The 25209-nt window shown below is 34.0% G+C and overlaps 1 protein-coding gene across 2 annotated transcripts in view; it reads right to left on the bottom strand.

The window, feature by feature from the left end:
- LOC149064708 (uncharacterized) overlaps positions 1–25209 on the bottom strand; it is a 59406-nt gene that overhangs the window by 15816 nt on the left and 18381 nt on the right. For both annotated transcript variants that reach the window (XM_089254659.1, XM_089254658.1), the window contains exons 3-34: positions 24656–24718; positions 24083–24218; positions 23727–23943; positions 21056–21226; positions 20415–20486; positions 19195–19275; positions 18258–18365; positions 17951–18004; positions 16109–16162; positions 15519–15572; positions 14268–14327; positions 13735–13785; positions 13439–13492; positions 12530–12583; positions 12198–12251; positions 11912–11968; positions 11552–11605; positions 11212–11265; positions 10941–10994; positions 10475–10528; positions 7946–7999; positions 7743–7796; positions 5620–5673; positions 5176–5229; positions 4993–5046; positions 4828–4872; positions 4685–4738; positions 4342–4395; positions 3976–4038; positions 2756–2827; positions 2233–2268; positions 117–179 (exon numbers count right to left, since the gene is read on the bottom strand). In XM_089254659.1, the coding sequence (XP_089110785.1) occupies positions 117–179; positions 2233–2268; positions 2756–2827; positions 3976–4038; positions 4342–4395; positions 4685–4738; positions 4828–4872; positions 4993–5046; positions 5176–5229; positions 5620–5673; positions 7743–7796; positions 7946–7999; positions 10475–10528; positions 10941–10994; positions 11212–11265; positions 11552–11605; positions 11912–11968; positions 12198–12251; positions 12530–12583; positions 13439–13492; positions 13735–13785; positions 14268–14327; positions 15519–15572; positions 16109–16162; positions 17951–18004; positions 18258–18365; positions 19195–19275; positions 20415–20486; positions 21056–21226; positions 23727–23943; positions 24083–24218; positions 24656–24718 (2213 nt within the window). The remainder of the gene's footprint in view (positions 1–116; positions 180–2232; positions 2269–2755; positions 2828–3975; positions 4039–4341; positions 4396–4684; positions 4739–4827; positions 4873–4992; positions 5047–5175; positions 5230–5619; positions 5674–7742; positions 7797–7945; positions 8000–10474; positions 10529–10940; positions 10995–11211; positions 11266–11551; positions 11606–11911; positions 11969–12197; positions 12252–12529; positions 12584–13438; positions 13493–13734; positions 13786–14267; positions 14328–15518; positions 15573–16108; positions 16163–17950; positions 18005–18257; positions 18366–19194; positions 19276–20414; positions 20487–21055; positions 21227–23726; positions 23944–24082; positions 24219–24655; positions 24719–25209) is intronic.

Below are 25209 nucleotides of genomic sequence, written 5' to 3'. Positions count from 1 at the left end.
ACCACCCTTTTAGTGGCTAATGGATATAATCAACACGAAAATGACACAGCAAAATCCATTTCATTCTGTGATAATTCCATTCTTCACGAATCTATTCTTTTGATTAATATACTAACCCTAGGACCTGGTACAGCGTATGAGCCACCATCAATATCATAAGTAATCAAACCGCTTTCGCCCTAAAAAAAAATAGGACCACTACTTGAAAAATATCCACATATTTTACACATAAAACATTTCTTCATCATCGGTATGTGCAGTATAGTATAAGTTTGTTTTAACGAGAACTTACATTAGCAGAAATTTTTGTTTGCTATCATGAATATACAACTTCTTATTGTAAGCCATAATTATTTTTTAAATCAGCTCATCGACGGTGCACGTCATACAATATGAAGTAAGTATTATCTCCCTTGTGATAGAAAAAATTCTTGTTATAAGCTGTAGGCATATTCGTAAACTTGTACTGGGCCCGAGTCCCCAAATATTTCGCGTAATTTCCATAATACCTATGGAAATTTCGGGGTTCAGCACCCCCCCCCCCCTCCAGTGTAATTTAGCCAGCCAAATTATTTTCAATAATTTTATTGCTGTAGCTGTAGGTTGTTGTTATGCAAGATTTCTTAATGTATACACAGGGTGTTTAAAAAAACCCCCCATAACTATTCAGCTTATAATCCGTTTTGATCGAATAATGTATAGGTAGAAAGAGGGGAAATCTCGAGTCTCACGCAGTTGCCGGATATAAAGTTAATCTCAAGTGTCTATGCTCAATATTTTTCGTAATATGCGCATTTCAAATCAGGTGATTCTTTTTGAAACACCCTGTATATAAGGGTGGATCAAATGAAAACAGAACAGGAACCACAGAATGAAATGACATAGTTTATTACAAACGTGATCTCTCAAGTTACACAAGCACTTGTCCAACAGTGTGTCTGTCTAACCAAGCGGTGAACACCCAACTGGTAGAAGTCCTTTGGGTGCGATCGGAACAAGTTCCGAACATTGTTCATGACTTTGCTGTCTGAATAAAAATGTTGACCCTTCAATATCTTTTTCAGTGTCCAAAAATGTGAAAGTCATAGGGCGATAGATCCATGTTATACTGTGGGCGTTTCAATACTGCCCACAGAAGCTTCGCCAACATGTTCTGTGTAAGAGCAGCCGCATGTGGACGCACGTTGTCCACTAATGCATTCAGTAGTGGAACACCCACCATATAGCGCGGATCTATCCCCATATGACTTTTACATTTTTGGCCCGCTGCTAAAAAAATATTGGAAAGTCGCAGATTTTACTCGGACGGCGAAGTCATGGGCAATGGTTGAAACTGGTTCCGATCTCAGCCAAAAGAACTACGAGTAGGGTATTCACCGTTTGGTGAAACAGTCGGGAGAAGTGCTTGTGTAACGTTGGAGATCACGTTTGAAATAAACTATGTCATTTCATTCTGTGGCTGGCTCCTTTTCCGTTTTCAATTTTAATCCACCCTTATACACATGAATGTGATCATATTTCTATGTCAAACATGTGAAATGGGATACATACTGTATGTGAGCCTGCGTGAATATTATTCTGAAAAGGTGTCTGTGGCCCATAAGCTAAATAGGTTCCATGAACGGGAGGGGGAAATGTCTACCTCCACTCCTCTCCCACCTATGTCAATAATAACAATTTTCTTTACTACACCCGTTTATGCTGCGACCTTCATTTTATGATTACAATGGGTCGGCGGAACACAGTAGGTCAAGAACCTCTGCCTAACTGTTCCCATTGCTCATTGGCGATGATCTTAGTGGCTAGACTAGAAAACCATACACACCATATAGGTAGTAGTAGGCTGCATCAATGATTTGAGGGGAGAAAAGGAAATTTAGCTTCAGTGTGTATGGATAAAGCATATCTCAAATTAGCACAGTTGAATTTTTAATTGAAATAATCAAAATAATGCCAATAATAGAATGAAAAGAAGTGAAAATGCTTGGTGAACACATAGACCTCTAACATTAATATTTGAAATTATATAATTTGTTAACTTTAAACTCCAAAAGGCTAATAAAAAATTAAATTATATTTCTACCATCAATTTAATATTCTAAGCAGTCTGAAATTTTTCCACAGGTTCTTCAGCCATGTTTTTGAAGTACTAATTAAAAATAGACAGATGAAATTGAAGCATTTTCATCAACATCAAACATTAGCTTGTGCGTGTGTGTATGATTAACTTACCTTTGGTCCTGGTGGCCCTGGTTCACCTGGGGGTCCCTAAGACATTGAAAAGATAATTTCTTTGATTTAGTAAGTTTAAAAAGTTTCATTAAATGATTTCTAATATGAAAAAAAAGACACATATGTAGGATAGTGTTTATTCATGTTAATCTCAAAAGAAAAAAAAAGTGATCATAATTATTTTAATTTATGCAGTATAGCTAATGCATTTCTTACTCAAAAGTTATGATTCAAAATAAATTTCTTATTTAAGAACGTGAGACAGTGTTCTTCTTAATCACATTTGTATATTCACACGAATATAGTCATATTTTTTTTCACCAGAATGAATTTCAAATATACAATTTAAGGTATTTCAAACTGCTCATGAATGTTTCATATTTCCGGTTCTGATGACACAAAAAATATTAATATTCTCAAAATTTATAAAAAATGATTGCTTTGGATTTAAATTTCATTTCATTTTACGGTGTTTTAACGTAAGGTAATCTCAAAAAAATTCTTTCGTAATAATTATACTGACTGGTGGACCAGTAATCCCAAGTGATCCTGGCAATCCAGGTGGTCCAGGAAGTCCTGTTGGCCCTGAAGAACCCTTGAAATGGAGACGAAAGTAAATTAAAATGGAAGGTGAAAAAAACATCAGATTCTGTATTTCTTGTAAAAAATTTTCATTTAAATAGATAAACAAATAAATTAATAAATATACGTATACAAGATGTCCTATGATTTCGCAAATAGTTTAAAAATTCATAAAAATTGAAGGAATTGGTGTATTTGTGAATGCTGTTAGCGAAAAAGTTATTCTATAGCAGGGGGATTTTTTTTGGTAAAAAAATAAATCAGTTCACATTTTTGTCAATAGAGGGCGCTGCACGAAAACAAATGAGTTGAAATATGCAAATCAGAGTTCTATAAAATGCAGAGTACACTACTAACAGCACATTTCTGAATTGTCTTGTTACTGGCGCTTGAATAAGGTGATGTTGACACTGGTGGTCAAAGCAATATCAGTGAAGTTGTTTTAATTATTGTGATGTTGACATTGGTTGATAAAGTACCATTAGTGATATTGTTTTACTTGTTGTGATGTTGACATTGGTGGATAAAGTACTATTAGTGAAGTTGTTTTACCTCGGCCACACGACTTGAAGGCTGAAGCTTTAAGAACGTTTCAGGCACAGAAAAGATTGAAGAAAGGTTCCGGTCCAATCGCTCCTGCTGGATTCACTTATATCGCTTTCTACCGACAAATATTTGAACAAAGTTTTTTCTGTACAGAAACTAAATTCACCCTCGTGAGAATAATTTTTCCTCAAACCGTATCCAAATGTTTACCAATTTCTGCAATTTTTATGAATTTTAAACTATTTACAAATTTATGGGAATAGCCTGTACCATGATAGTGACAAGTGTTTTTTCTTGTGGGTGTTCTAAGTCATAACTGAAAAAAATACATATAAAGAATACACGCGCAATAAAAAACAAAAAATTATGATTAGAAAAAGTTAGCAACTGGTAAAGTTTGTATGCTTTGAGTGAATTAAAGTCAATAGTGTGGTTGGATATAAGCTGAGTTAACGTTTAATTCATATTTGCGCTAGATCATATTGAGTTTGACTCGAGAGCAAAACTACTTTGATTCAGCATAGAAATAGTAACACATACTGAAGTCAAGTTGTACACAGTAATTGCATTCTATGTCATTAAATTGCCATGTTGACTTGAATTTTTAATACTCACAGATGGTCCTGGAGGACCCCTAATCCCTTCAGTTCCCCTTGCTCCTTTTTCTCCTGAATCACCCTTAAATAGAAAGAATAAAATTATAGTAAATGCCAAATCACATTTATACTATTGACGACATAATCGGATCAAAAGTTTACCTAACACAAAATCAACAAAAAAAAATCTGTTACTATTATATTTATGAAATAAATGCAATATTTATATTTATGAAATAAATGCAATATTTATATTTACGAAATAAATGCAATATTTATATTTACGAAATAAATGCAATATTTATATTTATGAAATAAATGCAATATTATATACAATACAATATTATGCAATAACAGTTGAAAACTATTCAGTGTAGATACTCACTTTTGGTCCGGGTTTACCAAACGGTCCTGGTTTACCGGGCAGTCCAGGTTCTCCCTGTTAATCAAAACAGGAAAATAGTTAGAGGACTCCTTTGCAAACAGTCGGAAGTCCTAAATATTTCCATATAATGACTATCACTATACATTTCATTTTCGATATAACTACCACCTGATATTATGTCCGTTTTCAATGAAACGATGACGGTCGTTATAACGAGAGTTGACTGTATTGTATTTTAATATAATGCCACACTCACACTATTTCATGGGAGAGAATGCAAGAGCGTATTATAAAGAACTCATGTTACAAAAGCAAATTTTGTTAAAATTATAAAAGAACTTACAGGTAGTCCATCGGGTCCTCTTGGACCCTCATCCCCTTTGTTTCCTCTTGGTCCCTATCGAAAAAAAATACATATGTACAGAAAAAAAATGAGAAATGAGGGAAAACAAAACAGAAAAGTAGACGAGAGTTTATCTGCATTACCTCTGCACCTTCAATTCCTTGGAGTCCAGGTGGTCCTGGGGGACCCTGAAATCATGCAGATAATTAAATGTTTACACATTGTGAGGTTATTCGTACATGAAGGGAAAACACTAGAAACAATACAGATTAAAAAAAAAAGTTACGAAACCAAAAGACATAACTTACAGTTAATCCCTGAGGACCTATCGGTCCTATAGGTCCTGGGAAACCAGGAGGCCCCTTAAAAAATACAAATTTCATGTTGAAACATAGTATATGTTGTGAGTGTTAAAAACTATGAAATCTAAAGAAGAATTTTTTTTTTGATACTGAAGCTCAATTTTGTTTTGTGGTTTTTATAGTTTTTACCTTGGAACCATCCACCCCTGGCTCTCCTGCTGCGCCGGGTGGGCCAGGTGGACCCTGATAAGAAAAAATAGGATTCACTGATTTCGTTTTGTAATTTCACTTATTTCACTTTTACTTGTAAACATACATTTATATCGAAAATAAAATGATTTCACATTTCGGTTTTTTTTTTCAGCCACCTCGTTACATCGTTGGGCATTTTGTCTGTCGTGGCCTTGTATTCAATTGTATTGAATTTGTATTCAATTGTATTGAATTTATATTCAATTACATGCCAAGTCCATAACACATACAGATTAGTTTCAGAAACAAAAATGAAAAAAAAAAAAAGAATAAAAAACTAAGAAACGATAATTTTTGAGAGAAATTTTTATTATAAACATTTCATACCGCAAATATAAAATGGTCAAAAATTATATGGAAGTGTTAAGTTAAAAAACTTACAGGATCACCAGCTTTTGCAACAGCACCTGGTATACCAGGTTCTCCGGATTCTCCCTAGGGGTTGAAAGAAATATCTTTATGATAGGCAGGTAGCATACGTAAAGGTAGTTTCAAACAAATATGTAGTTCAAGATTCCTCGAAACACTGGTTATATTTCGTAGATGATGATTTAAGGAAATAAATTCATATCGGCCAAAACGGGGACTCGAGAAATCCCGGTCTCTCATTTGCAGGACGAGTGCTGTACCACTAAGCTATGGAAAAAGAATATTTCTTCCTCGGAGCGTATATATATACGTTGAATGGCTCCGTACATGGACGGCGGCAGCAATCAACTGATAGCTCGTGAATGACATAGGCCGCCAGATGGCGACATATACGCAGGGATGTCTTTTCCACTAATTAAGATAATCGAATCTATCCATTTTCTATATTTTACTTGCATATATGTTACAATGAGGGATTCAACTATTTTCCCTTCAATCTGCGTACAACAGGGTTTAACTCTATATTCACAAGATATAGAGAAATTTATACACGGGATCCCTTTCATATACGAATTCACAAATTTCAGGAGTTGCTTCAGTTTCTAAAAAAAATATTTTAATCAAAAAATATCAAATTTGCAATTAATTAACGAAAAAGTAATTGAAGAAATTTCATAATAATTATTATACATATATAAAATATAAAAGGGAGTGCAGGGTGTCTCCCATAAGTTCGTAAATAGTTTAAAAATACATAAAAATTGAAGGAATTGGTATAATTTGGCTGCGGTATTTTTGGATTGGTAAGGGATTTTTCAAGTGCAGCAGAAAAAAAAAAAAATAAAAGCAAATTCTGGACCAGATTATTTTTTAAATCTTTTTTTACCGTGTCCGAAACGTTCGTACAAACATTCGTCGTGGGCATTTTTTTCTCAGCCACCTCGTTCGGCATTTTGCCTGTTATGCCCTTGTATTTGTATTTGCAAAGCTTCTGTTGGCGATTCATTGCCGACGTAAAACTACTTCACCAGTTGTGCTTCAATTACCGATGTCAACATCACAACGAAAACCTTATGTGAACTTCAGTAACAGGAGAATTCAGAAATTAGCTGTTGTAATTGTACACCCTGCATTTTATAGGACTCTGATTTGCATATTGCAGTGATTTGCTTTCATGCAGCACCCTCTAAAGAATTATACAAAATTTTGAACTATTTTTTTTTTCTGTACCGAAATAAATACCGTTCGTGAGAATAACTTCTTCGCAAACTGTATTCAAGTACAGTGATACCTCGACTAACGAAAATAATTTATTACAGAATAACGTTCGTTGGCTGAAACGTGATTTCTCATAGGTTTCTGTGGAAAATTATTTAATTAAGATAAGTTTTTAAAAACTCCAAAAATAACGACAAAAAGACTAAAACTGATCGGAGGCTAAAATAAACAATTTCAAAATTGAAAAGAATTTATAGGAAAATGAGATACTGAAGATCTTTTTACACTAATATACTTAGCCAACACCAGATTTTAATCTGATGTTGACACAAAACAGTTGAATTCGCAGGATGTCCTCACCCATTTTTGATTTGGCCATTTCATTTCTGTGTCTGATACATGAAAATGTAAAAGATAAGCTCCTAGAACATTTTTTTCAGTAAGAGTTTGATGCTAAGAGAGAGTTTTGGACCATTTCACATGAAATGGTTCAAAAAATGTTAGAAGGAGACGTGGAGGTAGTTGGGAAAATATTCTGAAGTGGACATGAGTTGATCTGGCCCAAGTGACGGTAGTTATTCTGACGGTGATTGACACGAAAATGCAGCTCACGACGCGGCTGCATTAGGTTAGCATGAGTATCCATATCAACGAAAATGTTTGGTTAGCCGAGTCAGAAAAATCAGCCAAAACATCCGGAAGACGAGGTATCACTGTATACCAATCCAATCAATTTTAAAACTATTTACAAATTTATGGGACACACTGTATAGTTTCATAAAGATAATATATTCAACTAAAATATTTCATACATTTGACATTTTCTTTTATTCTGTATGCTCTTCATTTTTTTTTTTTACATCCTATTTGTGAATTGATGATGCAATCATTTATTTGGAACAATCAGATGAACTTACTTTTTCTCCCTTTGGCCCGAAGGTACCAGGATTACCAGGTGCACCAGAAGGACCCTGACGATAAAAATAAAACGAATTCATGAAATGCTTTCGTGTGAATATTAAAAATATTACTCTGAAACAGAATGCTCTGCTACATTCAAAAAATAGTTTATCCCGATTCCTTACAATAAATTTTACAAAAATAGAAAGGTGATATTTACAGGCATCCCAATCAAACCAGCTTCTCCTCTAAGACCAGGAACGCCTGGAAATCCCTATCAATGAAAATTATACGTAAAAAAACAAAAACGATCACAACATATACGTAAACAGTGTAAAACTATAAGCAATCAAAAATCTTAAAATCATCGCACTGTTCTGATGGCAATTTATAATCACAACTTGATACAAAAATGAATTTCATTAAAAAAAAAAGTCAAGAAATCGTTAATTTAGAGGAGTAATAACCCTTTGCCTGATACGAAAAAAATAAAGAAGAAATTAACGATAAAGACCATATGAGCTGTTTAATTTCAAAACCAGATAGATTAATTGATTTCATTATTATTTTTTTTTATGGAAGAATTTCATTTATTTTTTCTACCAATTGGTATCAGATAGGCACAGTCTTGACTGAATTTTAGCTCTGCATAAATATTACTTTGAGGGAAAAAATATTTTCATTTGGATCTCTCTGGTATTGCAACCAAGATATGTGTGGAATCTATCTATGCCTACGCGCATATTGATCTATCTGCTTTTGAAACTGATTTCTCTACTTATATGGTTTTGCAATCAATCGATATTTTCACACCGCAAAATGACTAGCATACAGCGACTTCTTTAATATTATGACTTCTCCTACCGATAGATCTGTAGGAAAACTAAAAATATATGTAATAATATGGAAATCTAAAAAAAGATCTATCTGGTTTTGAAGTTATACGGGTCATATAACAAGTCAATAGGGCATTCCTCATTATTCTGAGTGGTGATTGCACCCTCGGTTAAATAGGATAGTCGAGGAGGCATGAAAATATGATAAAGTGAACATGCTAGCTCTTCTTGTATTAAGAATTGACCACAACTTTACATTTCTGGAAGAGGCATAAATTCAAATTCGATGAAGCGAGAGTTTTGAACTAAATCTCTCGCTCTCTCTCGGATTTTTTTGAAAGCTCATATATCCGGCCTTTAAAAAAATATAATATTAGTCAATTATATTCAAATAAATTCAAATTCAATAAAATAAATTATAAAAAAAATATTCAGGTATATTTTGAATAGGAATTTCGTACAAATTTCTCTATCAAGTAATTTCGTTTCACTAGAAACCAACCAGAATGCTACTTTGGACTTAAATGCAGACACTCAATTTTATTATAATATCTGATTTGTACATATTTAATTTTTTTTTCTGCTTAGCGAACTGGAAGTTGAGACTTGGTGAACAATCCATGTGGGATTCCAGTCATCGTGATAGTGATCGTGTATATTATAAATACAGTATATGTATATTAAAAATATATATAGAATATAACATAAATGTATTCTATATAAAGACGATATCCATAGCTTTATAATTCCTTGAAAAATCAGGCTGATCTATCCGACTTCTTGGTCCCGGTGGCTGATCACTGTATAGATTCTTTTGAAATGCTACTCTGTGTTTACCCCAATTAAAGTTATTTCCCCCAATTTCTTTTGTCGTGAATACGCCTTTTAAATCATTTGACGATACTGGGAGCATTCGCAAAAAGTTGCGTCTCGAAATTCTTAAACGCTCATAAAGTACCCAACGCAAGTCAAAAGCAATGATATCGTCTGATGCACATTACAAAGGTGCACTCAGTGGTATCACTTCGGTTTCGATATATCTTCCCGTCTGGCAACAGGCCCCTTGCCCTGATTTGTAACAAATTGTTTTACGCCATATCTCAGAAAGTACTCAACGCCAGTCAAAAGCAACGGTATCGTGAGATGCACATTATAAAGACAAATTCAATGATATCACTTCAGTTTTAATACATATGTCTGGGCAAAAAGCCCACTGCCCTGATTCGCAACAAATTGTTTTTCGTTATATATCGAGCAGTTAGTTCACAAAGAAAATGAACGACATTCATATCGTTTGTTTGCTGTTCCAAACACAAAGCCGAGACGATGATGACATAATTTAATTATGTTGGTGTCTCTACCACGTGATTCGAGGCACAAAAGAAACGTATTCACGTCAAAACTTGCAGCTCAATTTGTCTACCCGAACTTTTTTTTAAAGGAAAGCTCTACTTTCATGCTGTTCAGCTTCACAGAAACGTTCGAATTTTTGTTTAAAAAGAAGACTCAGGGGATGCCTAGATGCATTATGCAAAAAACTGAGAACCAACATGGCATTTTCTCCTTCATTGGAACATTACCCCATAGTGTGTCAAAACACGTTAGGAAACTAACATTGATTTCCTTGTTACTTGTCTTTATCATTGGTTTCTTCTTTATTGTGTTAAATCATCAATGATATTTTCACAGCATTGAACCTGTCCTGTGAAGTCATTTAAGAAGTCTTTGACCTAGTTCTTGAAACGAATTAGCTTCAATCAAAGACTCATAGCTTTCCTTTAATTAAAAAGAAAATTCCATGGTGCCACTGGAAATGAAAGTTTGCTGAAAGTTGTTGTTGAGGAACTTTATTGCATTACATTACAATGATAACGGCAAGAAAAGGTGAGGAATTAGAATAAAAAGAAATTTACTCTTTCTCCTTTGATACCAGTTTCACCAGTGCTTCCACTTTCACCTTTATCTCCCTAATAGAGAAGAAATTTGTTTAATAGATTGAATAAAAAAGAAATGAGTATACACACGTTCTGATGAAGTGAAAGAGAACTTTTCATACTCAGCAGTTACTGTTAATAAAATTTTTGTTAAAGAGTTATAAGTACTTAGAGATTGAGTACGTGTATATATAAGTGGATTCTTCTACTTGAAGACCACAAAAAACAAAGCGGATCAAGGTTTTCCTCCGCAAAAACTGATCTGTATATATAAGTCCCCTCCCTCACCTTCATATTCTAAAAAATTATCTAAATTTAATGAGGAATCCATGTTTTTGGAGTATGAAATAATTTTATATCTACTGTATTTTCCATTGATTCAATAAAAGCGTAAAATTTAATATGTCATCTGTACATAATATGAATGCGAACAGTCAAAAATTACCTTCTGTCCATCAAACCCTGGTAATCCATGTTCACCTCTTTCTCCTTTATCGCCCTAAATATAAAAGAGACAAATTACACAAAATTGATAAATAGAATAGTTCGAAAGAAAATAGAATTGTGAAAACTGAATTTCATAGGAAATATTCATTTTACGTATTTGTTAAATATGGAATATAAATATTATGGCATAAAAAAAGTGAAACAAATGCAAAAAAAATTCAATATGCTAGAATTAATATTGAAATGCGTATGTAACAGCTTTTTATTACTTTAGGGCCAATTTCTCCTGGAAATCCTGGATCGCCACGGGAACCCTTATCACCCTGAAGAAAAAAAGAAAAATAAGTGTTTAAGTTGAGAAAAAATTACATTGGTAACGATAGTTTCAGATATGACCTTAATATTATTACAACATAATTGGTTTTTCCTCAACTTATGGGAAATAAAAAGATGTGAAATTCCGTACGTATAGAAGGAAATGTGCATGGAATTTTTAAAAAAAAATTAATTTTAAATATGAAATTTTTAATTTTATTTAAAATTTACAAGTTATGGAAATAAATGTTTTTAATTCAAAACTAAAGAAAAAAAAATTTTCATCTATCTTACTCTTGCTCCCGGTGGCCCAAATTCTCCAGGTTCTCCTCTTAATCCTGGTGGCCCCTGGAAATATTGTAATTATTAATCAATATTCATAAACAATATCAAATTATTGGTATGTGAAGGAAATGAGTAGTGTTTCTGATTAAATCTCAACATATTTATCACAATTATAAGATTGTAGAAATTGTCTCATTCAAGAAAAAGTTTATAAGTGATGGAAATAGGCAATCACACACAAACCACGAAGTTTTGTATGATAATTAAAACCGAATTTTCCGTCATATGAGTTTATATCCATAAAATATTAAAAACTTAAAAGTATTATTTATAGATAATTAAATTTTCGAGTATGAAAAACTTTCTTACAGGAATCGCAACTATATCCGTTGTTGTGCCTGGTATTCCATCTCTACCGGGTAAGCCCTATAGAATTGTATAAAATAAGAATGAAATAAAATGAAGGACGAGAATTAAGTAAAAAAACCTTTTTATTTAATTCTCGTTTATTTATAACCACCCTGCATTATAAAAAATACAAATAATAGCTTTCCTAATAGTTTATTATATCCTGATATTGTTAATGTAATTTTTAGTGATATCTACTGAAACTGCAATTGTGGAATAAAATTGCTTTACTGATCACAACACTTACAGGCAAACCAATAGGTCCAGGTGGACCAGTTAGTCCAGGGGTTCCTCTTTCACCCTGAAATATTCAAAATACAACAAGATCAGAAAAATTTAGGTTGGATGTTCCAAATTTCTCAAATGAGTTTAATGCAAATTTTTGCCCGATATAAATTAAATATCCTTCACGTTAAACATTATGCAGTTGCTGTTTTTGTTCGGTTATACAAAATCTAATTAGTACGAAACACTTTCTGTGATTCTTCAATTTTATTGCCAAGGTTTTAATTACGCTATCTTATGAATAAATATTTTATGTAAATAACATTAAAGAACTTTCTACAATTTTACACGTACAGGCAAACCTCTTCTCCCTTCTTGTCCTGGTAGCCCTGTAGTTCCTTGATCACCCTGTAAAAAATAAATAAATAAATAAATAAATAAATAATGAAAGCATACAGAAACTGGTAAAATATTCGAAAAATGCGTTATTTGGACCTTGGGAAAGAAAGTAACTGCAATAAAAACAAGTGCCACTTTTTCACTTGGTGGTCAAAAATTTAATAATTATTTTTTTTATTGAATCTTGCTCTTCCCCATAATCCATATATCCTATATACCAAGTTGCATTGCCAGAAATAAATCCTCACAAATACTTTATCTTGTACTCGTATAAGTAAGATTTTTTTTAGAGCCATATATAAATGCAGTCGGTCCCGCTTAATTGGATAAAGGATGAACGGATAAAATCCTCCCTCACCAAAATTTCTCCCATAGCCACAATGTCAAAGTTCCCCACTAAATATGATTATTTCAGCGACTTTTCCCCGCTCAATCGAATTTTACACTTCCCACGTCAACTGTTAATACACATCAACCACTATGCAAATAATGTTTTTATTGAATGAAACGTTTGGAATGGAATACATGTTACTAAGTTAAGTAAGTAAGAAAGAAATACATTGAGAGTAGATATTGGCTTCCAAGTATCCAAGTTGTATTCAATACGTACATTTAATAATTTTATTTTTGTTCTGTGTTGAATCAATAGAGAGCGCTAACCTTCCTAATGAAGAGCAAAATTTTAGGTATTGTGATAATTGTAATTAAATATAGTTTTCATTTCATCTTTGATGTCGGATTTATGTCTCATGACTTGTGCGTGTGTGTGAGAATTAAGGGAGGAGGATCATAATATGCCCGTGTCCTAATGAAAAACAAATTTCGTGAAATTAAGAAGGGAAAAAAACCATCAATTGTACATACCTTACTGCCTGGCAAACCTGGGATTCCTGGCAAGCCTTGTAAACCCTGCTCTCCCTGTATAAAAAAAAATCACTCATTCAAATGCGGCTGTAGAACAAGACATGCACATAATGGACTCACTTCATAGGATTTACATTAACGGTACAATCATGTTCGGTATAATGTCAAGGATACAATCATGGTCACGTTATCGCATAAATACTCATGTGATTGTGAAGCATTTATGTGACAAAAAGAACATGATTGGGAATAATGACATGATATTGTTACTTTAAGAATGTCAAACGCTGTCTTACTTGGGGGCCAATTGGTCCTGGTAATCCAGGTGGACCAGGTTGACCTTCAACCTATAATAATGTATCAGTAGAATCAATGACTTTCAGTGAAAAACTATATTTATTTCAAAATAAATCTCGTAGAATTTTCCAAAAATTTATAAAAAAGTGAATAATTTTTTTAAAATCAATTTCATCATATATATCTAATTAATTAAGAACCGTCATTAAGTTTGAAAGGAATCGATGTGTAAGACTGCATAAACTTATACATACATAATAATTAAAAAGTGCCGGGTATCATACTAGTTATTAGAATTTTTTGCACATCAATCATAGATTAATCCAGTGATGGGCAAACTTTTTTAGCAGCAGGCCAGAAAAAGAAAAAAAGTTTATATGTAATATAATTTGGTATGTGAAAAATACAACCCTCTGTTTATTATAAAACATCCCTAAACTATTAAATTTGAAATCTGTTGCAAGCCGCATCTGGCCCGTGGGCCGTTGCTTACCCATGACGGGACTAATAAAATCGGAAAAAGTTAATATACCACAACAGCATCTCCAGGAATACCAGCTGGTCCTCTGGGCCCCATAGGACCTGGAATGCCCTACAGAACAAAAACAGAAACTTAACATAATGGAAACTTCTGTGAATAATTTTAATGCTTGAAGTCAAATGAGTACATTAATTTATCGCCATAAATTACTTTAACTTATTTTACTGAACTTTTAAGAATGCAATTTATTTGAAATAATTTAATCGGTAATATCTTGTTGAAAAAAAGAAAAAGAAAGATTAATTTTTGAATCTTTCTCTCTCTTCCTTACTGTTGACAAATATTAGGTGAAAAAAATGTTTGTGGAAAACTAATTGTTTCTTGTTCCTAAAACATCGTATGTTAATATTCTAAAGGTAATAATGTGGTAACAGGATAAAAAGTAAAGAAATTTTTCTGACAGGAAAAGGGTCCCACGGACACGTCCTAAAAAAATTATGAAAAATTCAAATACATTCATGTCACCTAGAAACGAATAAAAAACAAATTAGCGGGGGAATGCAATTATTAAAGCAGCAAAGAATTATTAAAAATGATAACGGTTGGCTACTTATCGTCTTTTGCGCGTCTTGGCGATGTCTACAAACTCTTCTTTCACTTTTATTTCTTTCCTCCAGCTTCTCTGTTCTAGAAACTAGTTATTTCTCTTTTTTTTCTTTCTTTGTTTGTGTTGTATTTTATCATGTGTTGTTTGATGCCGTTACTCTAAAGCGCGTGTCCCACGATTCTTGGTCAGCGACGCAGGGTAAGGTAATTAAAGTAAAAGATAATAAAAAATCTTCCGCAAAAATCACAGCCGGCGAGAAGGAAATCCCGTACTTGTTCGGAACAAACACACGCCAGCTGTGGTTTTTGCGGTTTCATAATGTCCAACAGAGACTTATTATCTTTTACTTTAATTACCTTACCCTGCGTCGTCGACAAAGAATCGTGAGACACGCGCTTAATCTAGAGTTACTCTAAGCTGCACTCTAGGGTTGCGTGATTTTTAAATTCTTTCTTTGGCTCTACTGGCGTTCAAAATACAGTATTGATGCTTACATTTTTTTGAGTAACCTATAATAATTCCGCTGGAGGTTTTTTAAAAAAAAATTTGTGCATATTTAAATGAGTAATGGTAATTTTTTCAAAACTTTTTGATGACGTCACCTTAGGACCTTTTCATTGTGAGATGTCTGATTTTTCTAAAACAGTCAATTTACTTTAGTGAATATATAATTTTGCAAAAAATTTCAAACTTACTGGAATACCAGGCTCTCCTGGAAAACCAGCATCACCCTTCTCTCCTTTCAGACCCTGTTGAAGGAAAAATATATGAGGAATTATTCTCAGATTTAAAAGAATGAATAAAGAATGTATGAGAACTGAAAGAAAGAATCTGAAAAATTATAGTCTTTAAATTAACGCTGTAAACGACAATATGTAAGTGAAGATATTTCCCAATGGAAAAGACTCTCGCTAATCCGCCACATGTCAGACCGGAGTATGCCGGATTATCGAATCGATTATATTATCGCGGGAATGCTGGAAGTCAATTGAAAAAGCCCATTTAAATCATATAAACTTCTGCGCATACAGTGACATGCTTTCAGACACAGAAGGTACCTTCTTATTTTTCATATAACAAAAAATTCAATTTTCCTTATTCTGATGCAATTCGCTGAAAGATTATAGAGTAGACTAGAAATTAATGTAGACTAGAAATTGATTTTTTAAATACGGTATCTCTAATACAATTCACTATTAGATGCTACTGAGAATAATAGTTCATTGGAGAACTGATAATTTTCTTCTAATCTTTCAAATGAATGTTTCAGAACCAGTAAACTCACAGAAAGTCCAGGGGCTCCAGGTATTCCATTTTCCCCTCTGGCACCCACGGAGCCCTGAAACATTAAAGGGGGGGGGGAAAGCATATAAATTATAATCCAAATTATATATGTACTAGATATGTCTATAAAGATGATTGAAATACATATAGATAAATCGATCTTAAATGATGATATACACTGAGTGGCCACTTTATTATGACCACCTCGTCAGTATTTCGCAGGGCCAACTTCTGCCTTTAACACAACGTTAATTCTTCTTGGCGTGGACTCCACGAAATGTTCACTTTTGTGAAATCTGAGATCATTCTTGATGAATTATCATGGTCTATTCAAACGTTGTGAGATGCATGGTTTTAAATTTAGATGTCTGTTGTCTCTTCCAACATTATCCCTCAAATACTCAATAGGATTGAGATTCGGGGATTTTGTGGGGCCGCCTAAGCAAAGTAAACTCTCCTTCATGTTTTTCAAACCAATCCTGAAGGCATCTGCAATGTAGCACTATGGTAGAACGCATTATCATGTTTGCAAGTAGCCATCGCTTTTTGGGATAAACCATCAACATAACATTATGGACTTGGTTAGCAACGATGTTTAGATATGATGTCTTATTCAGACGTTCATGAAAACAAATTAAGGGGGCTCAAAGCATGCCAAGAAAACATTTCCCCCCCCCCCCCCCCCAAACCATCATATTGCCTCCACCAGCTTGAAGGGTTGTAGCACAATCCTTGGCTGTAAATACATTCGACAGCCATGCTTTCGTGTTGTTTCCGCCAAATTCCTCTCGCTCATTTGCATGGTGTAACTGAAAATGTGATTCATCGCACCACGTAACATGTTTATCTACTCTCCAATCTTTGCATTCCTCAGTGAATTCGAGACGTTTTTTCTTATTCGCTGCAGACAGCAATGGTGTCCGAACTATCCTTCAGCTTTCATATTCCATACGATGCGTTGTGAGTTCAGAGATCCTCTGAGACGATCCCTGATTAATATGTGCTAGAATTTGTTGTACTGTTATCGTCCTGTTGTCTTTCACAAGTCTGGAAACTTCGTTCGACCCGAGTATTCATCAATCGGTGACGACCACAAGTTGCACGCTGAGACCTAGTTTTTGCCTGAAAATCCAGCCTTTAAACACTTTAACTACGGCTGCTTTTGAACATTTCAGAAATGCGGGGATTTCGCTGATACTTATTCCATGACTCTGAGCTCATGCAATCATCCCAAAGTCCGTCAAAATCATGTTTTTTCCTCACAAACAATTCACCTATACCAGCATTCCTCAACCTATCTTAACCCAAGGACCACTAAAAGTTCTGAAACAATCAGGCGGACCCCTAATTTACAGCATTCTGGCCTAATTTATTGCTGAAGCCTATGAGAATATCATTGCTGTTAATTGCATACTATGCAATAATTTCCATTTCATCCGAATTAAGTTTTCAAGTCTATCTGTGGACCACCTGTATTATCATTACGGATCAGCTGTAGTCCTTGCATAGGTTGAGAAACGCTCACCTATACTACTGTCTTATGATCTAGGCTTTCCTTTATGTATACTAGCCTAGCTCTGTAGCTGCAACAGCGAGACGACATAGCTCATTTCCTTGAAACTGTCAGATGGTCATGATAAAGTGGTCACTCATTATAGAAAGTATGATTATGGAAAAGTAAGTAATCAGAAAAAGATGATAAGAAACACAGATTATTCAGGTTACAAAAAAGAGAAAAACATTTTATAACAATACTTTACTTCGTTATGCACCAGAAAAGTGATCAAAAACACCAAATCGAAAAGAATTAAAATGAAGTAAATAACATTTGATATTCACATACTGCTCTTCCAGGAGGTCCGATAGGACCGGGAGGGCCGATTGGACCAGGCAAACCCTATGACATAAAAGTTTCAAATTAGCATTTTTAAGTACAAATAATGCTTGTAACGGTAATGGTAAATAAAATTATGAAAGACAAAAATATTACTTGATTAATTATACTTAGACTTACTGGTGTTTGTATTTCTTATACATGCTAATATAACCCGTGATTTTATTTTTAAAACAGAATCTAAATGATTGTCGTAAAGTAATATTTTTGAAAGTTGAAATTTCATTTTGGCTTATCTGTTGCCTTTTGTACTTACCACTAGTCCAGGAACTCCAATTTCTCCTCTAGGACCTTGAACACCAGGAATACCTACAAGTCCTCTCTCACCAGTAGGACCTGGTAACCCAGGAAGTCCAGGCAGTCCCTAAAAAAAATAAAAATTGGCATCGCATTAATTCATTATCTCACCAGGAGGACCTAGTAACCCAGGAAGTCAAGGTAACCTCTGAAAATAAAATAAAATAAAAATTCATCATCATATCAATCAACTTTTTGTGTGTTGATTAATAATAGTCACGTACTAGATTACATTACATTACTTAGCCTGTTATTTTTACGTACGGTACCACTTCTCTGAACCGGCCTGTTTGGTACAGATGATCAGCCGGTAGAAGAATTAGTTTATCATAAGAATAAATGAGAGATTAAAACCAGTGTAAAATTACAGTCGAATCCCGTTATAACGAACTCCAAGAGATTAGAGAAATCCCTTCGTTATAAAGGAATTTCGGATTTTTACATTGTTCCTGTGTTAAATTATCTAAGGGATTAGAAAAGTTTTCATTAAAACGAGATTTTCGCTATAACGGTATTCGTTAAACCGGGATTCGACTGTAGTTAACGTATTCGTATAGGAGAAAAGATTAGTATCTCCATAGTGGAATATTTCATCAAAGAAAATTAAATTTTTTATAATTTAAATTCTAGTTTATCAAGTTAGAAAAAATATTTACAATCAAAGATTAGCGAATTATTTTTTTATATAATGCTATGTGGTAATTCGCACAACTTTGGTTACATAATAAAAACATTGAGGAAAGCGGGCTTTTAACATCGGCATAGAAGACCTGGTTAAAGGAGTATCGGTTAAAAAAAATAGAGGTTCTACTTAAGTTTTAATAAAAAATTACAATTTCACACACAGTACAATATCTATGACGTTATCAGAGAACAAATTTTTATAACTTCCTTACATCAGTTCCATTCAGTCCTGGTGGACCAGGAGGACATAGTTGACATTTCTCTCTCTCTTCTGGTATTCTTTTCTTTTTGGCCTGGTTTAACAGCAAGGGGAAAAAAAATCGAATCAGTTGAACTGATTATGCAACATAAAACAATTTTTTTCATTCATTGCAGGGCTGGACAAATCTATTGCCTGACATGACCGGGGCATGTATTTTTTTTCGACCATATGCCCGTCGAAGGCATTTACAATAAGTTTAAAAACACTTCTATTTAACTTTTTTAATTTTTTCATTGACGATGATGCAATTGGTTCCTACCCTCATGAATGAAATTCCACAGATATGCTTTCTTTGGCAGCCATGACGCACATGACAATTAAACGAACAATGAAAGAACAAGAATAAAGAAAAGAACATTGAGAAAGTACATTATGTACTCCCAAAAGGGAAAACCGTCCTTCCAAGAGGCCGAAAATGTTAAATACTTCACACTGACATTCGCCGCCGCCAGGGCCGTCTTAACAGCATTATGGGGCCGCCGGGCCAAAAGGTTTTTCTGAGGTTCTGCTAGATAAATTCTAGAAATTTTTAACTAGATCTCATTTTCGTGAGGTCCCGGACCGTGCCTGGCTGGAGATACGGCAATGCCGCCCCCCCCCCAGCGTCAAAGGCGGAGTCAACTGATGCAATGCATATTTGTATATATGAATTGACATCATCATCATCGTGCCCCCCCCCCTCTCAGCTGTAATAACCATGCCCCCTCCCTAGACTTTCAAGTCTATCGCCGTCAATAGGTAACAGCAGCGCTCTCAGCTTAACGCGGTTTCTCGTATTTATAACATCAAAGTACGAAATACAATAAGTTCGAAGTTTATGGGAAATTTTCGGGCGTGTACAATATTGACTTGAGCATCCATTATTTTCAGTTACATGCCCAGCTGGGCATGTAATTTTTTTTTTGAGGTTTGTCTAGCCTTGCATTTCATAGGAGTCTGATTCGCGTAATTTCCAGTGATTTGCTTTTTTCTACACAAAAAAAAAACCAAAAATCCTCCTTCGTTAGAATAAATTTTTGCAAACTGCATTAAAACATTTCAATTCCTTCAATTTTTTATGAATTTTAAAACTATTTACGAGTTTATAGGACACCCTATACATACATCTCGAAACATTTACAGTTTATATCTTGGAAACGAAAATCAAGTTAAGATAATTCCATAACTCACAGGCAATTCATCGCATGTTTCTCTCTCTGGTCTTGTGGGATCACAACTCATTACCATCCACTGCAAATCTAGCTGCAACGTAAAAACCATTTATAATACAAATTACGCTTTGTTTCCAAGTATGATGAAAACACATATAAACATTTTTCTTAGTTTTCAGATGTTTTCTTTTTTTTGTTCAATCAAAACCAAATTTTCATTAATTAATTAAAATTTCAAAATTCAGTTACAAATTTTGTATAGACATTTTAAATATGATGGGTTCAAAAATTTGAAGTGTGTTGTATAAAAGAAATATTTAATTACGAAAAAAATGAATAATGAAACTCATGAAGAGTTATAAAATGATATATGAAAAGTTATCACAAAAATTAGAAACTTTGCCTGGTTTTAATTTATACAAAAATTTGTCTTGAAAACGTGGCAATTTTTGTATAGATATGAAAAGTCATTTTTTTAAATTAACTACACTGTACCATGTAAGTAGCCAAAATTTTTAAATTTTTAAGTATTCAATCCAGAAGATAACGGATTATTTTTTGGAGTGATTGGAATTATATTCTTACGTTAATAAAGGCAAAAAGTCTGAAAAGACAAGTAAGAATTTTTTGTGTGAATGTAACTGAAATGATTTAACTTACAGGCACGGTCTCTCCATCCTCCTCATATTTAGCAACCATTATATTTCCATTCACATCAATAGGTCCACGAGGATCAATAGCCATTGATGTCAACTTTTCACAATCAAGATACAGAATGACTTTGTTCCTCAAAACGCTAAAATCAACTTTATGCCATAGACCATCGTCAAACTAAAATATACATTAATAATTTTAGCATTAGCAGGTGCACAGAATCTCTCTCTTGCATAGTATTATATACATGGTGATTACTTGATTCCTCCCCTCTCCTCCCCCATTTTACCCATTTTACTGGCCAACCATTGATCCTGGAGGCATACTTCCTATTAGAAAAAATATCTAAATAACGTGTAAAACTCAGATACAAATACAAATACAACGCCACAACAGGCAAATTGCCCAACGAGGTGGCTGACTTAAGAACATCATGGATCCCCGAGCCCCTACCTACTACTGCTACACCACACATGCACCCCCCCCCGCGCGGAACCCCCCAACGAATCGGTACATGCGGGAATGTGCGTGTACGTGTAGTGCAACCTGAAGTAAAGTTTGTTTCTGTGTAATGCTTGTTATGTGTAGTGCTGTCATCTGCCCCCAGTTTTACAAACTATGAGTGAAGTGTTATGGTTGAATGATTTACGGTTGTAGGACTGTTGTTCACTGTGGCGAGACTTTTTAACGGGGAGATCGGCTCGCATTTGCGCCTTGAAGTTGGGAACCACAGAAAACCAACTTCACCGACCACCACTGTGGGGTTCGAACCCGGAACCTCGCATCACGAGTCCGGCACTATAACCACTCGACCACCACAGCGGCATGCATGTTCCAAGGCGCTGTACAGATATTAAAATAAAGAAAATAAACTTTTTAAATGGATATCCTGCCCTCGAATACCCAATTAAAAAGTTGTTGCTCTGTCTGTACTGATGCCAATAAAGAAAATTCCACGTTTCTAAATGCAATATTCATGGAGAAATTTTTGAATTAAAAAATTTGGAGAAAAGTTGGGAAAGAACAGCATAAATAAAGGAAAGAAGCGTTGTCCGTTAGTTTTTGCTGTTCTTTCCCAATTTTTCTCAAATTTTTCAATTCAAAGATCTCAGCGAATATTGCACTTGGAAACGTGGACTTTTTTATTGTCATCAGGAAAGACATTGCAACAACTTTGTAATTGGGTTCTTTAGGACAGGGGGTGACGAAATAAAAAGTTAAATTTTATATTTTAATAACTGCACAACCCCTTGCAACATGAATGACGTATGTGAGGTTCACGCGTTATTTGGATACTTTTTCTGATTGGAAGTATGCGTCTAGGACCAACGGTTTGCAACTAAAATTCGGCAAGGACAATTAAGTAATCACCCTGTATATAGTAAGAATAATATATAACAAATAATTCGATTACAGACGCGGTAAAACTTACAAAAATAAGTAATATATCTCAAAAAATACAAAGCTGAGTACAGGCTGTACAGCCTTAACTACTCATCAAAAAATTAATTCCTTATGAAGGGATAGGCAGAATTTTTGTAGCCCTTTTGAAGACGAAAAATCTCTGCCACAGATTTTGGCGCGGAATCATCGTGTTCGTAAAAGAATTTCACCCGAAAAGCACGTTCTTGTAAACTTGACGTTATACTCTTAAGCAGGGGTGCACAACCTCAAGCCCACGGGCCAAATGCGGCCAGCGTAGGAGTTTTATTCGGCCCATGAAAAGTATCAGTGCTTCAAAATTGGCCGTATTATTCTCCTAAAAATGAGAGAAATTGGGAGCAATATAGGAAATCGTAAAAATGTTGACGAAGGTAAGTAAAGTTGTTGATTGTAGCCGAAAAAAAAATTGTCATAGGTAATAACTAAAAGGTAATTTACAAAACTAATTTCAAATCTCTGTATGTTGAAAATTAATAAATTTGATTTGAAAATTTGAAATCATAGTGGCAAAATATTATACCTCTAGTATTGCTGAAAAACCGCCATCGACGGGAAATAGAGGGCCACTGCAAGTTGCAATTCATTAAAATGTAATTCAGCACAACAACATATATGTTTGACAAATATGTGAGATGAATATATTTATATGACTATAAAAATAATAAAAATTGGAGTTATAATCATCAAAATATAAATTATAAGTTATGAAAACAATCTCAATCGTTGATTTCGGTGAAGAATAAAATTTTACATAAGCTTGGTTGAAAATACGGTCCGAGGTATTTCATAAAGCATTAAAAGAAATTACGCGATATTTTATAATCGTGACGACCTAATTTGCGTGAATATCCTATAAAATACAAATCATATGGTCACGCTATGTATACTTTTTGGCCCGAAAGGGCCAGAAATACAGAAATATGTGGCAAGCGAACTTAACAGGTTGTGCAACCTTTGCTCTTAGTGAATGAAGAAGAATGGCTTTGCTGTAGATGTTTGGATCGCTTCCATGAAATTAGAGCGTGCCCGACCATTTGCTAGAAAATGCCCTCTATTGATGAATGTCGGAATTGATTTTTTTTTTTGCTCTAAAGTTTTTCCATCCCTTCATGAAAGCATTTCAAAAGTTCCATAACTTTCTGATGGATAGTCACAGCTGAAAACAGCTCTGAATACGCGAACTGTGATTATACCCCGTACATGGTAATACACGATGAAAAATGATCAAACTCACATCAACATTCCCGAATCGTAGTGTTTGAAGTTTCCCTTCAAAATCCAAGGAATAAAATTCTAACATTTGTTTTCTGGGGTTGTGAGTTATCCCGAACTGAGGCTTTCCAAGGATGTCGTTGATCCTCATCAGAAACCAAGGATCTTTGCGTCCGTTCTTTTTTCGGAATGTGGCAACAAATGAAAATTCCTCTGGAAGACCTAATGGAAATATTGACCTACAAGTCGAAGGGAGATATAAATGAAAAAAAAAACCAAGCAAAAATTAGTTTTAAATTTCAATTTAGTTTTATATAAAAATTTAAAATATGAATTTTAACATACACGTGCAATGTTGATGAAATGATGTCAGCTCACCTTGTAGGAAGCGTCAAGTCAGCTCTTTTTGACAGTCTGTAAGCTGTTTGCATTCTATTTGAACCTCTGACTTTTTTAACTCCAGGAAAATCGTAATTGAAGTCATCAAGCTTAAAATTTCGAATAAAGTCAAAGCCTATAAACAATATTAATGACAAGTGAGGAAAGAGAGAATTACTATCGAAAATATTTCCCAGTGAGATGATGTGAAATCGCGTCGAATACTAAATTATTTATAATCATAGCAATCATATATTTATTATAATAAAAAGTATATAATGTGTTGATTATGTATAAATTTCGAATTATAAAAAAAAATAATACAGAAATTCAAAACAAGAAGAAAATTATGCAAAAAGTATTATCAAAATTATTATCAAGTATTAGTGCTTTTTTTGTATGGGATCTTAAATTTTTTTTCTTCAAATTTATGTAACAAAAACCTATTTCAACCGCCAAGTAATTATATTAATCAGATAGGTTGGCTAGTTTATATAGGCTAAAGGCTAATGAAATAACAAATTACATATAAAAGTTTATAAAAAAAAATTTAACAGAACTTGTAGGTTTTACCTGGCAGGTCATCTTCTCCGGGCCTGATTTCTGGACAAATGCTAACTCCATTTGAATTGTCTTCTGTAAAAAAAAAAAAAAAGCAACATATGACATTGAAAAGTTTTGCTTTTATTATTTTATACAATGGAATTAAAATGAAAAGTAGTTTTTACTTCATGTGTTCAAGAGTGATCATTTGTGAGATTTTTGATTTTTTCCCCTTGTTTTTCAAGGTTGTCCATTAGGCACTTTAAAAAGTTTGGTGAGAGGGGAAAAAGGACCCATAGAAATTATTTTTGTGTGTGATCATGTCACCCCACCCCAATCCTGCAGCAGTAGGGTGACCATACATCTAGAACAATCCCGGTTTTTTGTTTTTCTGGCTGTCCCGAGTTCTTTTGCAAAAATGTCCCGATTTTTGAAGTATTTTCAACGAAGCCAACTTGTCTTTTTATTCTTCAAATCAACGATTAAAATTATCTTCCCAAATCAGAAATTGCATTACGATAATTACAACTACGAATAAGAATATTCGTCTCACATATTTGTCATGTTTTTTTTAATTCACTGCA

Source organism: Pholcus phalangioides, unplaced genomic scaffold (assembly GCF_987345545.1).
Source record: "Pholcus phalangioides strain wild (caught in Gottingen) unplaced genomic scaffold, Ppha-v1.0 ptg000042l_1, whole genome shotgun sequence".
NCBI classification, from domain to species: Eukaryota; Metazoa; Arthropoda; class Arachnida; order Araneae; family Pholcidae; genus Pholcus; species Pholcus phalangioides.
This window is presented reverse-complemented; position numbering and strand designations above follow the sequence as displayed.